This window comes from Acomys russatus, chromosome 25 (assembly GCF_903995435.1).
Source record: "Acomys russatus chromosome 25, mAcoRus1.1, whole genome shotgun sequence".
In the NCBI taxonomy this organism is placed as follows: Eukaryota; Metazoa; Chordata; class Mammalia; order Rodentia; family Muridae; genus Acomys; species Acomys russatus.
In genome coordinates, this window is record NC_067161.1 from 13,347,413 (window position 1) to 13,364,009 (window position 16,597).

At 53.5% G+C, this 16,597-nt stretch overlaps 2 protein-coding genes across 2 annotated transcripts; both read left to right on the top strand.

Moving 5' to 3' along the window:
• Positions 1-1,411: 1,411 nt before the first annotated feature.
• On the top strand, positions 1,412-11,186 carry Pgap6 (post-GPI attachment to proteins 6). The gene is made up of 13 exons (XM_051167665.1): positions 1,412-1,556; positions 4,307-4,481; positions 4,554-4,761; positions 4,980-5,107; positions 5,315-5,583; positions 5,671-5,990; positions 6,367-6,457; positions 6,539-6,662; positions 6,904-7,040; positions 8,507-8,685; positions 8,761-8,907; positions 9,981-10,097; positions 10,398-11,186. Exons 1-13 carry the CDS (start codon positions 1,427-1,429, stop codon positions 10,692-10,694), a joined length of 2,322 nt encoding a protein of 773 aa, XP_051023622.1. The 5' UTR covers positions 1,412-1,426; the 3' UTR covers positions 10,695-11,186.
• A 660-nt stretch (positions 11,187-11,846) lies between these two features.
• Positions 11,847-14,582, top strand: Mrpl28 (mitochondrial ribosomal protein L28). The gene is made up of 5 exons (XM_051167904.1): positions 11,847-12,199; positions 12,995-13,147; positions 13,569-13,703; positions 13,786-13,872; positions 14,361-14,582. The coding sequence occupies exons 1-5, from the start codon at positions 11,912-11,914 to the stop codon at positions 14,469-14,471; spliced, it is 774 nt and encodes a 257-aa protein (XP_051023861.1). The 5' UTR covers positions 11,847-11,911; the 3' UTR covers positions 14,472-14,582.
• The last annotated feature ends 2,015 nt before the right edge of the window (positions 14,583-16,597 follow it).

Here is a 16,597-nt window from a genome sequence, read left to right on the forward strand (position 1 = left end):
GGCTGGCCTCAAACTCATTGCAATTTTCTTTTTTTTTTTTTTTTTTTTTGGTTTTTCGAGACAGGGTTTCTCTGTGTAGCCTTGGCCATCCTGGACTCACTTTGTAGACCAGGCTGGCCTCGAACTCACAGCGATCCGCCTGCCTCTGCCTCCCGAGTGCTGGGATTAAAGGCGTGCGCCACCACGCCCGGCCTCAATTTTCTTCTTTCACACTCAGCTTTACATGACTGCCGGCAACCTGCCCTGCTTTTTTTTTTTTTTTCCTTTTGCATATATTTTGTAATGCATTGTTTTACTTCTGTTGTTGCATCGAATGGCTTTTTAGAAAAGTCTCTCATGACTGTTTCCCCAAGATCTCTTGTAGGGCTTTGTTTGCAACAGTATCTTTAATATGTCAAATAATTCCCCTTTGGTACCCAGAGGCGTTCCTCTAACACTGCCACGAAAGTCAGTTACTCAATTCTCAGAGGTGCAAAAAGCACCTTCCGGTTTCCATTTAGTCCTTTATACCATTGCGGCTGTGTGTGTGTGTGGTTATTCTGTGAAAGGTCCTACGGGCAGCTGGGAGGTTCGGTTCTTGTAGGCAAGGTCAGAGCGCATCTTCCTGGGATGCTAATTCTGGTGTATTACATATTCTGTACATATTGCTGAGCTCTGTACTACTGCCCTCCGGCTGGAACATCCTACAGATGCCAGTTCACACCTACGCTACCCTGTGTTCCTTCGCGTTTTGCGTGGCTCCTCTGTTCCGTTCCCAAGTCTAGAGTTATTCTTCTGCCTCCTATCCCCAAATGAGTCCCATGTAACACTTCTGCGTGCCCCTATGCCTTCGACATGACTACTTTTATCCGCGTGTCCCATGATGCCTCCACTACGACCATTTTCCCCACCTCCAATGCCTCGCAACCCCCAGTCCCGTGTCCTTCGTGTTCCGCTTGTCCCCTCCGCTCTGAATCTACCCAGGTCCTGTGTTATCCCTCTGCTCCGCATCCCGTCATGTGTCCTACGTGGCCCCTTTGCCAAGCATTCCACCTCACCCTGTCTCCCACGTGACGTCTGTCCTCTGTACCCCAAAGCGTTCCACAGGACCCTCCATCCTGTGCTGCCCGTCCCCTCAAGCTGCGTGACGGACCGTGAATCCGCGTCCCCTCCAAATGCGACCCTCCTGGGCCCCTGCTGTACGCCTCCCCTCTGGCCAAGGTGACGCGGTCGGTCCTGCATCCTCAGGGACCCAGACAGCTGGCCGGCTCCCCGCGGGGCGGGGCCTCGGAGGCGGAAGTGCCCCGGGCGCTGGCGGCAGGTCTAGCCGAGCCATGGGACCTCCGGGCAGAGACAGCGGCGCGAGCCGCAGAGGCGGCGGTGGCTGCCCAGGCGGGGGCGAGCGGCGCGGGACGCGGGCGGGGTAGCGCGGGCCGAGCGCGGAGCCATGGGCCGGGCTGGGGCCGGGGGCACAGCGCGGGAGGCAGCGGCCGGGCCGCTACTGCGGCTGCTGCTGCTGCTGCTGCTGCTCCTCGCTCGGCCTCCGCCTGCCGCCGCCGGCAACAGCAAGAGGAGCGGTGAGCCCACGCGGGCCTACAGCGCCATCGGCGACGCGGGCCGGGGGCAGGGGGCGGATGGGGGGGGGGGCGGGACGGATTGTGACTCACGGAGGGCACCTGTGCGCTCACCTGCCGCGGCGTTAAAAGGAGGTTCTCACTCTGGATTGCGCCCCCTGCGGGGCGTCCGGGGCAGAAACCCCCCTCAAGTCCGCTTTTCTGTTCCGGGCCCGCTGAGTTCGCTCAATTGGAACGTACCCTACTGTCCGTCTCCCCCGTGCTTTGGGGGCGCGACTGTGGCACCTAAGTGCTGGGAGGTAGAGGAACCTATCTCCGAAGAATAGTCGAACCGTGGTAGCGCCAGGGCCGTCATGTGGTAGCAGGGTAGAGCTGGAGAAAGTTGGACAGACCCTGGACTAGGGGTCCAGCCAGCATTCTGTTCATACCCCAGTCTCAGGAAGGTCACTCTTGATTGCTGGTTTTGCTTCTTACCGACTGTATTGCCAGCTGGCCCCAAAGAAGCTGGCTGACCAGAATGGATGTAGTGAAAGGGTCTATCCTTCCTGTAAGGGAGCTTTCCTGCTGCGCCTTGCATTTCCGCTGTGTAAGTGGGAGCGTCTTGACTACAGTTTAAGGAGTCAGCTCTTTAGCCCTCTGGGTTCAGCTTGGGCCAGGATAGGGGTAGACTATGAAATGGGAAATGGGCCGGGTAGTGGTGGCGCACGCCTTTAATTCCAGCACTTGGGAGGCAGAGGCAGGCGTAGCGTTGTGAGTTCAAGGCCAGCCTGGTCTACAAAGTGAGGCCAGGACAGCCAAGGCTTTATAGAGAAACCATGTCTTAAAAAAAAAAAAAAGAAAGAAAAAGAAAAGAAAAAGAAAAAAAAAGAAAGAAATGGGAAGGATAAGTACCTTTTCCTTGTCCAACGTCGCCTATAAGGCTCTGGGGGTCCTTTGTGCCACCCAGAGCCTGTGTATTCATTAGACTGTTCCTGATGCAGACTCCACTTCCCCGTTTCCAACCCTCCCCTTTTTGAAATATTGCTCCTCTGAGCTCTTGTTTCTTTGAGGGCTGTTCCTTCTGGTTTCTGAGCTTGGCACAGCTTGAAATGAAGAGCAACGGTGATAAATTGCTCCGTACTACATCCTATTTGCTCCTCTTCCTCCATCCCTGGGCCGAAGTGAGGGTCACTTGCTAGATTAGGGACAAGTGGCTCTATAGCTATGGTCGCTTTGATCTGTAGGTGGGCCGTATCTCTGACATTTGCTGGGGTTTGGAAAGTGTGGGGCAGAGTGCACATCACGATGTCAGCTCTGTTTCAAGTTCCTCCCTCACGTAGGCTTTGTGGTGCCCAAAGGCTTTTTCCTTAGCAGGTTAAGAGTGCTGCACACTGTAGGGTGACCTAAGGGGTGGGGACTCTACCCAGCCTCAGTCCAGAGAGCAATAGTGTGCCTTACAATTTTTCTGCTTCATTATCATATCACCACCTTAGGGCCTGTTGCAGCTCCTGGCGTTCAGGCCTCTCTACCTGGTGAATGGGCCCTGCAGATACCAAAGAGCCTGGAATTCTCATTGAGAGAGAGAGAGAGAGAGAGAGAGAGAGAGAGAGAGAGAGAGAGAGAGAGAGAGAGAGCGCGCGCGCGCACGCGTCGCTCTGCCCTGCCCCCACACCAGGCTTCCTGGCAACTCCCTTAGCCTCCTTCCAGCAGACTTTTCTCCAGGTGTCTCTGTTGGGAGGAATCACGTGACTGGCAAGAAAGCCAGCTGCTCACCTGACTCCCTCTCCTCTCTCTCCTGGGGGAACCAGGCACCCCTTTCACAGTGGGGCAAAGGGAGGTTTCCTGAGTGGGAAGGATGCCAGATAATACTGTGTTTCTCTTAAAGCACTTTTTCACTCATTAACTTCAAAGGGACAAGCAGTCTACCTTAGCCTAGCCTTGGGGATGCAGGGATCTAGAGAGGTAAGGGACACCTAAGATCAAATAGGCACAAGGCCTGAGCTGGAGCCTGTAAGCTGATGCAGGGCCTGAGGCCACGTGGTGCCCTAGTCTGGGGCTTTGGGAAGTTTATCTGCCTGGTCCTCTGCTTTGTCTTGTACCACTGTGCATGGGTGTATGCCCTGAGGTCATTTGGAGGTCTCACTCATTTGCAACAGAGGGGGCACCGGTTCTTATGGCTGTCCAACCTTCTGGAATGTAGTTCCTTATCATGATCTTCTGGGTGGGGATCTGGCTGTGTCCCAAGTCATAACAGGTTGGAGAGACCTAAGCCTCCCTACGTGCTGGGGAGTTCAGAGGGGGTGAGGTGGGAGAAGCCTTTGCTGTGGTCCAGTGATCAAGGCAGACGTTAGCAGGATGGGATCTCCTTCCAGAGTGCCTCCTGCTGTCTTTCAGTCTCCATCTCTTGGCCTGGGTGTACCGGATATCGTGCAGAGGGTGGAACTGACTAACCAGGGTGCTGAAAGAGAGCTGATGGGCCCTGGGTGTGTCCGTCCAAAGGTGGTGGGTGCTGGGGGGGGGGGGCTACCAGTTCCACTGTTTGCCAGTCAAGTCGCTGTAGTGTGAGAAGGCGGAGTCCCTGGTGAGTAGGCAGTGGCCATCTAGGGGGAGGAGGCAGAAGAGAAACTTCTGATCACTGCAGACTATTTGCAGTTGCTACCTTGGCTACGGGCAAAGTCTGAGCGACAAAGTTCAGAGTGGGTCTAAGACTTGATATTGAAGTTCCTTCTTCCTGTCGGCCCCACCTACCTGACCATCACCTTCTTTCCCTGTAGAGGCTGGGCTGGTATCTGAGCACTTCTCACAGGCCCCACAGAAGCTGTCCTTCTACAGCTGGTATGGCAGCGCCCGGCTCTTCCATTTCCGCGTGCCCCCAGACACTGTGCTGCTTCGTTGGCTGCTGCATGTGTCCCAGGGAGGCCCCTCATGCACCGACGTAGAAATCACAGTGTAGGTACCCCAGGATTCTGCCCCTAGTGCCAATGCCTGCCCGACCCTGACCCTTGACCTGGTCTCTTCCAGGCACTTCCGCTATGGCGCCCCTCCTGTCATCAACCCGCTGGGCACCAGCTTCCCTGATAACACCTTGAGCCATGCCTCCTTCCACATCAGGACGTTGCTGAGTACCATGCTGCTAGGCAACACCTCTGTTAACATCTCTCACCCAGCCCCTGGGGACTGGTTCCTGGTTGCTCACCTCCCTCCCTCATCCCAGAAGATCCAGGTGAAGGTGAGGGGACTGACTTCCCCAGGATGGAGGCCAACACCCGCACACACACTCCCCCTTGCCCCATGCATGGAGGAGCAGCCTCTTGTCCATCACTGGGGCAGACCTTACTCTTAGTTGCATGACTGTAGATTCGACTCTGTTCTCTGACAGAGATCTCCTCCTTTGGCCCATCTCCTGCGCTCTCTGACTGTTTCACTCCTTGCCTTGTTCTCTCCCAGGACTTCGTTCCTACCTGTGCCTACACCTTCCAGCCTGATATGCTGGCCGTGAGGGTGGTTGACGTCTCCATCCTAGAGCCTGATGTCCCGCTCCCACAGACACTGCTCTCCCAGCCCAGCTACCTCAAGTGAGTAAAGAACTGGGGAGGCCAAGTCTGTCCTTTCCCCCCAACAACTGGGTTTAGAGTGGGTGGTGCCACCATCTCATCTTGCAGGCGAGAAGGCTGTCCCTTAGAGACATTCTGGGAAGAGGGGCCAGATACCTTCCCTAAGCAGATTAGAGGAAGTAAGTGCTCAGTATGAGCTAGTGAGTCTGAGTCGCCACCTTGCCACAGGATCTTTGTCCCTGAATACACCCAGGAGCTTCGGTTGGAACTACAGGGCTGTGCGTCCAGCGTGGGCCCTGGATGCCCAGTACGTCTCATGGTGGGTGCAGCCACCCTACCTAGAAACTTCCAAAAGGTGCTGACTTGCACTGGCCTCACTCCATCTTGCCGTTTGCTTCTGTCCTCACCACCCTGGGGCCGGTGGCTACAAGTGACAATTGAGAGCCTGGCAGAATCTCACGTGTCAGTGATCTTCACTGCTAAAGCTGAATTTACAGGTGGGCTACATGTGGGCAGAGGGGTGAACTGGCTCTGCCAACCTCCCACAAAACTCCAAGCTTTCTTCTGGCTTGTCTTCTTGACAGCGTGTAGACCATGGAGTGTGACGGTCCATCGTCTTGTGCAAAGCAACCCAAACCAGAGCTATGACATCTCTGCGGGCTATATGTCCCAAAGCTCTGCCCACTGGGAACTGGGCAGGAGTGGCGGGGTAGGCAGTGGCCCCTTCTGTCTCTTGAACTACCCAGTCCTGAGGGAGGACACGGACGTGGTGTCTATACACTTCCAGCCCCTGAATGGGGCTTTCGTGACTGTACGTTCAAGAATGCCTTCTGTGATGCAGCTCCGTCTTGACACGGGCATGGACAGCGGAGGCTCCTTCATCATCCTCCTGAGGGCTAACCAGGTACCCTCCAGAGCCTACTGAAGCTGTCTGCAGTTGCTTGTGGCCTGGGCTTAACTCACAATATATACAGGGTGACTTCAGCATCTAGACTGGGGTGAGGTGGCCTGTCAGGCCATGGAGTGACACTAAAAGCATGGGCCAGAAGGGGAGCCACCTGAGGGGAGAAGATTTCCCCTAGGTGCAGCCCTGTCCCTGTCAGAAGTGATCATAATTCGATCTGTGCTGAGGGGCAGGGGAATCGCTAGAACCAGAGCTAATTGAGGAGAATTTGGACCGTAACGACCCTTGGGTTACCAGGAGCTCTCCCTGCGAAAAAGTATGGAGCATGTCTTTTTCGAGCCCGACCATGGCTAACCTGCACTACTTCCCTTTCCAGACAGAGGTCACAAATGGCACCTTGGTAGCGGCTTGCGTGAACGCCGCCTCACCTTTCCTCAGCTTCAACAGCTCACTCAACTGCACCACAGGTATTCTGGGCAGGCAGTTTTGGTGTAGAGACCGACTGGCCCCCTCTAGCCACCTCTGACAGGCCCTCCCACCCCATGCAGCCTTCTTCCAGGGCTATCCCATGTTTCTGAGTGCCTCATCTCACATGGCCAACCTCATCATCCCCTATCCGGAGACAGACAACTGGTACCTCTCCTTGCAGCTTGTGTGCCCTGAGAGTCCTGAGTATGTGAATCTGGGCCTGGGCAACATGACATGGGCTGGTAGCAACAAAGAGTGGGAAGCATCTGTGTGTTAAGAGGGGTTCTCCTTTCCTACCTGTCCCCTCCCAACAGCTCTAGCAGGGGAAAGGGGGTGCCTCAGCTGTTGGAGCCTGGAGGGCTCAGCTCTGGCCTTGGGAGCCCTCCTAGTGGTGGAATAACCCGCAGAGCGCCACAACCAGCCTTCTCAGGCCGCTTCTTTGCAGGGATTGTGAACGGGCTGCAGCTCGTGTGGAGACCGTCTTGTATCTGGTGCCCTGTTTGAATGACTGTGGGCCCTATGGCCAGTGCCTCCTGCTCCGTAGATACGGCTATCTGTATGCAGGCTGCAGCTGCAAAGCAGGTGAGAATGATCTTGCAGACAGAGACAAAAGTCCCTCCCACTTTCCCCTGTGCCCCCCCCCCCCCAATTCCTCCTGCCTCTAGTCCAGGTGTAATGGACACTGAGACATTTGCAGGGAGGTTTTGCCTCCCGACCTTGGCATTGCTTGCGTCCTGCCTGTCCTTGACTGTCTATACCCACACAGTACCTACAACTGTTGCCCTTGGCCACTCTCGTCTGTGCCTTATCCTACTACTCACACATTTCTTTTTTGTTTTTTTGAGACAGGTTTTCTCCCTGTAGCTCTGGCTGCCCTGGGCTTGCTTTGTAGTCTAGGCTGGCCTCGAACTCACAAAGATCCACCTGTCTCTGCCTCCCAAGTGCTGGGATTAAAGGTGTGCACCACCACGCCCAGCATTCTTTTTCTTTTCTTTTTTTTTTTTTTTTTTTAAAGATTTATTTATTACATGTACAGTGTTGTGCCCGCAGGCCAGAAGAGGGCACCAGGTCTCATTATAGATGGCTGTGAGCCACCATGTGGTTGCTGGGAATTGAACTCAGGACCTCTGGAAGAACAGTCAGTGCTCTTAACCTCTGAGCCATCTCTCCACCCAAGAGACAGGGTTTCTCTCTGTACCCTTGGCTGGGTGGACTTGCTTTGTGGACCAGGGGAACTCACATAGATCCACCTGCTCTGCCTCCCTGAGTGCTGAGATTACAGGCATATGCTACCGTGCCTGGCCAGAACTGGTTTGTTTTGTTTTGTTTCTGTTTTGAAAATAAAGTCTTGCAAAACAAAAACAAAACAAAACAACAACAAACATTTTTGTGGCTTCATATTGATCCACACTTTTCATGGCAGTTTCTACATATTCACACTTGTTTCCATCTGTGCATGCGTGCCACGCCGGTGCATACATGTCCATATATCTCTGTATCTGTCCCCACCAACTCACCCATACCTACACATACCTGCTCACACATCTTTCTTCATGCTCACAGCAGGGCATACTTGGCCACACTTACCTGTGTCTACACACAGTCATCCATACCTATTTCCCATGGTCCATGCCTGCCTGTACCAGCTATGCTTATCCTTACTTCTCCATACCTGACCCTACCTGACCATACCTGACCCTACCTGACCATACCTGACCATACCTGGTCACACCTGACCCTACCTGGTCACACCTGACCCTACCTGGTCACACCTGACCATACCTGATCATACCTGATCATACCTGGCCATACCTGGCCATACCTGACCATACCTTCTGTGGTTGCATATGCTTGTCCCACCTTGCCCACAGCTGTGCCCACTTGCCCAAGCCTGCTCACACTTTTCTCTGCTAGTTTCTATCGGTACCTATTTCTTCCTATCACACCCGTGGATTCCATTAGGCCCTCTGGTTGAGGAAGGGGACCCTAATGTTCAGAAGCCTCCTGTCCACTTCTAGCACACACCTGGGTATTGTGTGGCCCCCTAGGTTGGCGCGGGTGGAGCTGCACGGACAACAGCACGGCCCAGACTGTAGCCCAGCAGAGGGCAGCAGCGCTTCTGCTCACACTCAGCAACCTCATGTTCCTGGCCCCCATCGCTGTGTCAGTGCACCGCTCCTTCCTGGTTGAGGCCTCTGTCTACTTTTACACCATGTTCTTCTCCACGGTAGGGCTGGCCCTACGCCTTGGGGGAACTTTGGGTGAGGAGGTCAGGGCTGCTGCTCATTGCCTTTCCTCACAGTTCTACCACGCCTGTGATCAGCCGGGGGAGGCAGTGTTATGCATCCTCAGCTATGACACTCTACAGTTCTGCGACTTTTTGGGCTCTGGGGCATCCACCTGGGTCACCATTCTTTGCATGGCCCGTCTGAAGACAATCCTGAAGCAGGTGAGTGGCTCCTGATGCCAAGCCTGGGCACTAGGGAAGCCGAGGCCCTCACATACAGTATGTGAAGTCGCAAAGAGGGATAACACAGAAAGGACATACGATGATTAGCCACTCTTGGAGGGAGTCGTAGAAAGCGGTGAAAGGGAGGTGTGGCCATCAGAGCACTCCCGGAAGGATTGTGAAAGTCCAGGACCCTAATCTCGAAGAGGAGTCAAGCCAGGCCTCCCTGAAAAGACTCAGCTATCTCCTGAGTTCCTTGTCTGAGGCCACTCTGGGGACTTTATGCAGCAGCTGGACAGTAGAGATGACTCTTTGGTTCTTGTGAACTGTGTCCTCTCTGTACAGGCTGGGTACTGCCCATCAGGGGCACCCTTATCATCTTAAAGAATGGGCAAGGAAAGTTCCAAAGTATGAGGATCCGGTAGGCTGAGTCTTGAGGGTATGATCTTGCAGGCTGTAGGCAGATGTGCTGATGGAAACTTAGGCATGGGGTCCCATCCCAGGGATCATATAAGGCCATCCTGATGAGAGAGACCCTGGAAGGCTTGGTGTGCAGCATCATGCAAGTGTGTACAAGACTCCATTAGCAGTGGGCATCACCACCCACTCCTCAAAAGGTTTTCTGGACACAATAAAGGGGCTAGAGGAAGGGCACCTCCCTCCCAGGTAGCTGATCAGGATTGGGGCAGAATCTGCCAATAACACTTCAAAGGAGCTGGCAGTAGTTGGGCATCGTGCTGTACACCTTTAATCCCAGCACTCAGGTAGGTAAAGGCAGGCAATCGCTGTGAGTTCGAGGCCCGCCTGGTTTACAAAGTGAGTCCAGGACAGCCAAAGCTACATAGAGAAACGCTGTCTTGAAAAAACAAAAAACAAACAAATAAAAAAAGAAAGAAAGAAAAAAACCAAAAAATAAAAAAATTTAAAAGGCACTGGCAGAGGTGCCAGAATAGTGGGAAACTGATTAAGGGTAACCATCGTGCTTGGCCAGCAGTACCTTCTGTGTCTGTGCCATATGTGAATTCACCCAAAGTCTCCTATGACCCCACAAACCATCCTTGTGTCTCTCCTAGGTCCTATTTGTCCTGGGCATACTGGTCATTGCCATGTCCCTGCAGATGGATCGCAGAGGCATCTGGAACTTGATGGGGCCTTGTCTCTTTGCCTTTGTGATCATGGCCTCCATGTGGGTAAGCAACAGGGCACACAGGTTCTCTTGTTCAGACTCAGGGAGAAGAGAGCCAGGCCCTTCAATCTGGCTACAATCCCATTCTTGCTGGGAGGGCTCTAGAACTCCACATCTGCTCAGAGCTAGTAGCAGCCACCCATAGAGCCCTAGTATGGCTGTGTGCCTGTGGGCTTGGCCTGAGGACCACCAGCCATGAGTCCATAGGCAGTTCTGCTGCCTAGATCTAGGTAGGCCCCCATAACCCCTGGGAACTGTAACTGCGCTTAGCCTGCACTGACACTCAGGTGGCTGTCTACTCCAGATATACCGTTGTGGGCACCGGCATCAGTGCTACCCTACCTCGTGGCAGCGCTGGGTCTTCTACCTCCTGCCTGGCATCTCCATGGCCTGTGTGGGCATCACCATCTACACCTCGATGATGACGAGTGAGAACTATTACTACACCCACAGCATTTGGCATATCCTATTGGCTGGTGGTGCAGCGTTCCTTCTGCCGCCACGAGAGGAGCAGGCTGAGTCCTGGGCCTGTTTGCAGAAGTTCCCCTGTCACTACCAGATCTGCCGGAACGATCGGGATGAGCTGTACACAGTGACATGACGTGGCTGGCTCGTGGACATATGACACTCTAATGACCTCTTCAGCTAGGACAGGAGCGAGAGAGGTGCCTGTCTAGCCCCCAACCAGGTTCCCATCTGAATAAAATTGCCCTGAGACCCTTGGCTTCTTTCTCCAGAGGCGAGGACCCCTCTACCCCCAAATCTTTGTGGCTGCTGCTGCCTCCTCTGTAGGTCCCAGGCGCTTCCACCTGGAGACCACGGGTACCATGTGTGAGCAGATCACCCTCTTACGGCTGGAGATATAGATGAAGGATCCCTGTTGTCCCATTTCTTTGTGAAGCTGTGATGAAAGGCTGAGTCCACCGAGTCCATTAAATCTGACAGCATGTACCCCTGAATGCCTGCCTTGGCATGGAGATGCCCTGCTGCTGTAGTTGCTGTGGTAGAGTGTAAGGTCCTCAGAGAGCTGCTAGGACCCTGGGGTGCCATGCACTGTCCTTCATTCTCTGTTGGAGCCCAGGAGCTGGGGAAGAGCCAGCTGCTCAGCTGTATGATGTGTGTGCTCCAGAGGACACACACAGCCCTACTGGTGTGCCCTCCTTATCCGAAGGATCAACAGAGGCTTGAGGAGTGGGTTCTGGAGCCTTGGCCCAATCTTTCTGTTGTCTCCTGGGATCTCTGAGCTGACAGCGCAGTGGTGCCCTGTCCCTATGAGGCTGGCCCCACTGTGAGAGGCCCACTTGCTCGGAGTGCTGGGATTTATTTGGCCACCAAAGCACACTTCAGCCCCTGAAAGGGGGAGACATGTATATACTGTTGGGGGGAGGGGGTAAAATGTTACTGTTCTAAGATATGAAGGCATATTTTTTGTAATTAGTGAATTTAATAGTCTACCATGATTTTTCAAACCAAATGAGTGTTTTACTTGTGTGTGGTTTTTTGTTTGTGTGTTTGTTTTTCTTTTTCTTTTTCTTTCTTGCATCCCTGGAGGGAAAGGGAGGCTGGACCCAAGGTAGCAATTTGCCGCAGGACTGCCAAAGCTGCCGGAGAACTCCTGAGCTGCACTTGGCAGACGGTGCCTTGAACCACTGCATTCTCAGCAGATATTTTTCCATGGTCCCTAAAGAAGGCGGAGGATTAGTTTAGATGGATGGGCGTTACTGCCAATCGGCAGTGAGCAAAGCTACACGTTCGGCGACGCTATTCCGGTTCCGGAAGGAACGGGCGCGTAACTCAGAGGGGTAGAAGGGTCTTGCAATGCCTCTGCACAAGTACCCTGTGCACCTGTGGCAGAAGCTGCGACTGCGGGAAGGCATCTACGCGCGCTTGCCTGCCCACTTCTTGCGCTCGCTGGAAGAAGAACGGACGCCGACCCCGGTACACTACAAACCTCACGGGGTTAAGTTCAAGATCAACCCCAAGAATGGGCAGCGCGAGCGCGTTGAGGACGTACCCATCCCAATTCACTACCCTCCAGAGTCCCAGCAGGGACTATGGGGTGGAGAGGGCTTGATTTTGGGCTACAGATACGCCAACAACGACAAGGTGGGTGCGGGCCATCTTGGCGGCTTTGCATGCTTTGCTGGGCAGGCTCTCCCCTGGGGGCTGCAGACCCTCAGCCTGGCCAACAAGCGTTCTGTTTACGGAACATGCTAACAAGTGAAGCGGCGAGGGTTTGGAAAACCCCAGTGGCAACGTCTAGTGAGATCCTGAAGTGGTGTGGTCCTGATCAGCTACCCTTCAAAACTAAGGATGGGCCGCGTTGTGGCGCCCGCTTTTAATCCCAGCACTCCAGAGGCAGGCGGATCTCTTCAGTTCGACCAGCCTGGTCTACAAAGAGAGTCCAGGACAGTGAGGGCTATTGCACAGAGAAACCCTGCCTCGAAAAACAAAATAAAATAGAAAAAGGATAGAGTAGGGCTGCGGTGGAGCCGGGTGGTAGCCTGCTTTCCTAGTGTACTTAAGATCTTGGGTTCAAGTTCCCAGCCCCACAGAGAAGAGAAAATGAAGGATAGATTCGAGGCTAGTACTGAAGAGGCGGGAGAAGTGAAATCTGGTTGTTACCTGCCAGTTTCTATGAGCATTTGCCTAGTTCTTGGGACAGGACACCGTTTCATCTTCCACATAAAAATCACAGACAGATGCTCGGATCCGGACAGTTTACAAGGGGCAGAGCCTTATCTGGCCCGCGCCTCAGGAGCCTTTTGTAGCAGCAAGGGTTCTGTGGAGCCTCTGAAGAAGGGAGAGAGAGAGCAGGGCTCACATAGCCCAGCTCTCAGGTGCTTTGGGACCCACTCGATCGGTAGGGAAACAGTCAACAGGTGTCTCTTGTACACTCAGCTCTCGGCGAGGGTGAAGAAAGTGTGGAAACCTCAGCTGTTCACTCGGGAGCTCTACAGTGAAATCCTGGACAAGACATTCACCGTGTCTGTGACCATGAGGACCTTGGATCTCATTGACGAGGCCTACGGATTCGACTTCTATATCCTCAAGGCAAGCAGGGGTTAGTGCAGGAGAGTCTTGTCAGACTCGAAGGAAGTGCAGAGCAGCATTGCATGGGGTCGTTGGGGAGTACATGGCCCCCAGGGTAGCCATTACAAGCCTTAGCAAAACCCCCATGAATCGAGTCCTCTTTGGAGCAACCCCAGTGGGCACTTTTCTGCCTTCAGAAAGGTCACTCGTTGTGAGCTGCTGACTAAGCTGAATGGTCGTAGCCACCTCTTGCCCTTCTCTTGGGGTTGCCTTGGGCCTGACCCATGTAGGCTGGGATGCTGATGCTGGATTCCAAAGCCAGTTCTGCCTTGGTGTAGCTTAGGGCTGCCAGCAGCAAAAAGAGGAACTTGCAGGGCCAGCTGATGGGTTGGGTGGGTGAGAGTCTGCTGTAGCTCCCGGCCCCATGTGAATCTTCTGCCAGACCCCAAAGGAGGACCTGTGCTCCAAGTTTGGGATGGACTTGAAGCGAGGGATGCTGCTGAGGCTTGCACGCCAGGACCCCCAGCTCCACCCTGATAATCCCGAGCGGAGAGCAGCCATCTATGACAAGTACAAGGTGAGTGTCCCCATCCTGCCTGCTGCTCCAGGCTTCTGGCCTGGCCCTGTGCCTCACGGAGCCCCTCTTTCTGCTCTCTCAGAGTTTTGTCATCCCTGAGGAGGAGGCTGAGTGGGTCGGCCTGACTCTGGAGGAGGCTGTGGAGAAACAGAGACTTCTGGAGGAAAAGGTGAGCTCTGGTGGTGTACTGGCTGACCACAGGTCTCTGAGGATGGGTGCTGGGTCGGAGGTGGGGGTGGGGGCCGCTTTGGAAAGAAAGACTAACACTTAGGGACTGCCACACCTAAATCCTGCCGAACAATTGGTTCCTGTTTCTTTGAGGAAGCATGGCATGCTTTGTCTCTCTTCCCGTGAATGCTCAGGGATCTTTGGCCCTGGGTACTTATTTGGCATCCCAGCATCCCTTAGGATCTTCCTTTTGTGTCTATTTCCCAGAATAGTTGAGAGCTGTGATGGTTTCCAGTACAGGGAAGCCAGGGGTAGGCATGTGACCCTTGGTGTCCATGAGAGAGCAGTCCTGTTCTTGTGGCTAGGTTGCCCTTTGGGATGGCAAGGGGTCTTCTGTGACTGTGTTCAGCCAGAGGCAGCTGCCTAGCACCCTTCTTAGAGCCCCATCCCTGGGCTATGTGGAGCCTTACTGTGACCTCTCCCCTTCAGGACCCTGTACCCCTGTTCAAGGTCTACGTAGAGGAGCTGGTCCAGCGGCTTCAGGAGCAGGTTCTGTCCAGGCCTGCAGTGGCGCAGAAGAGAGCCGGTGACCGTGCCTGACCACCGGCCTCAGCCTCCCCTATGGGCTTTTAGCGCTATGGACACAGTTGGGGTGGGCGCAAGGACCACCTGTGGGGGAACCCCACTTGGCATATGCTGACCACGCAGCACCTGTAGTAGGCTTTTTAGAGAACCCTTCTGTGCCGGGACTCGTGGAAGTGTGGAACAGAGCACATTGCTGTGCACACTGGTCAAGCCCACGCAGCATTCTGGTTCCTGGGATGGAGTAAGTAAAGTCTAAGGTAGTCTGAGCCACAGTAAAGTGCGTCAGTTCGCTTGGAAGTCTGGAATCCTGTGTTTTCTTGGCCTGGTCGTTCCTCTGTCCCAGAAACTGAGGTTGGACTGTTGGCACTGACCAGCTGCTGCTGCTGCTGGCTCCGCTGAGCTGTGGAGACCAATTTCCTCTTTGGTGGCTTATTGTCCTCAGGGAAAGGGTCCCTTGTGGATGAGGCATCAAGGACACAGCAAGTTGGGTTACGCCCAGTATACGCCAGCTGGGGTCTGGCTCTGGCCTGGAAGGGTCTCTGCATTATGCCCCGAGGAGCTAAAAGGGGGAAGCTTCCTCCCCTGCGATGATACAGGAAGGGGTGCCACGTGGACTTAAAGGCCATGACTTCAGTACTCCTATCCTTAACTACTCCATTACTTGTGGTTAGTGCTATGGCTTGAGGTAGGAAGCCAGGCCAGTGACCTCGAGGCCTTTTTTTTTTTTTTTTTTTGCCCTGAGAGCTGGGGGCTCAGAGGCATTGGCACCGAACCCATTCCTGTCTCTGGGAAGAACAAGGAGAGCCTCCGGAGCTGTGGTTGGAGAAGATGAGGTGGTGGTGGGAGCGGAGCTCCCAGGGCTCCACATCTGGCTGATGTAAAAGGGAACATTAGGTTGCTGCTTGATTGGGTCTGGTCACTGTGGGCCAATGGGATCCCTGATGGGGAGCAGTAGGAGTGCCTGTGCTTGGCTGTGTTCATGATGCCAAATCCAAAGCTGGCATGGAGCCCTTCCACCCACGTAAGAGGGCCCACACAGGTACATAAAGATTAGGGCTGGCTTTGGAGTCAGAAGCCAAGGGGTGTTCCCCAGGTCTTGCTGGCCTCTCTGCCCCTGCATATCACGTAGTACTCTTACTCTGTGGATCATTACTAGGCTAACTTTTTCTTGTTGTTTTTGTTTTTTTGAGACAGGGTCTCTCTGTGTAGCCTTGGCTGTCCTGGACTCACTTTGTAGACCAGGCTGGCCTGGAACTCACAGCGATCCACCTGCCTCTGCCTCATGAGTTCTGGGATTAAAGGCATGCGCCACCACACCCAGCTAGGTTAACACTTTAAAATGACATTGTGTGTGTGTGTGTGTGTGTACACACGCGCGGGTGGACACTTGCATGTGAAGCTTGCCATGGAACGTGTGAAGGTCAGGGAACAATTTGTGGGAGTTGATTCTTTCCTTTTACCTTGTGGATCCCAGGGATCATTCTGGCCATTAGGCTCGATGGCAAGTCCTCTTAAACCTAAACCAAACAATACTCAGCTACCTATCCCCTTGATGTTCCCACAAGGCTCTACCTACTTGTTTGAAACATCAGTATTATCCTCACATCACTGGCTTTTAATTTGAGTCCCTAAATTTAAACCAGCATCTCGCAGCGAGGGCTAGGTCCTTGCTGGGATGTGTAATAGAGTGTCCTTACTGTTACCTTAGCCCAGCTCTCCCAATATCTCTGCCGTTTCTCACTGCCAAGACCTGCATCAAGAGCTGTGTAGTTTTTTTGTTGCTTATTCTGTTTGCTTGTTTGTTTTTCTTTTTTCTTTTTTTTTTAAAGATTCATTTATTCATTTTTTTAAAAAGATTCATTTATTCATTTATTTATTCTGGTATTATGCCTGCATGTGTGCTTGCATGCCAGAAGAGAGCATTAGGTCACATTATAGATGGTTGTGAGCCCCTTTGTGGTTTCTGGGAATTGAACTCCGGACCTCTGTCTGTAAGAGCAGTCAAAGCTCTTAACCTCTGAGACATCTCCAGCCCCCTTTTGTTTGTTTTTCTTTTTTCTTTTTTTTTTTAAAGATTTATTTATTATTTATACAATGTTCTGCCTATGCGCCAGTAGAGGGCACCAGATCTCATTATAGAT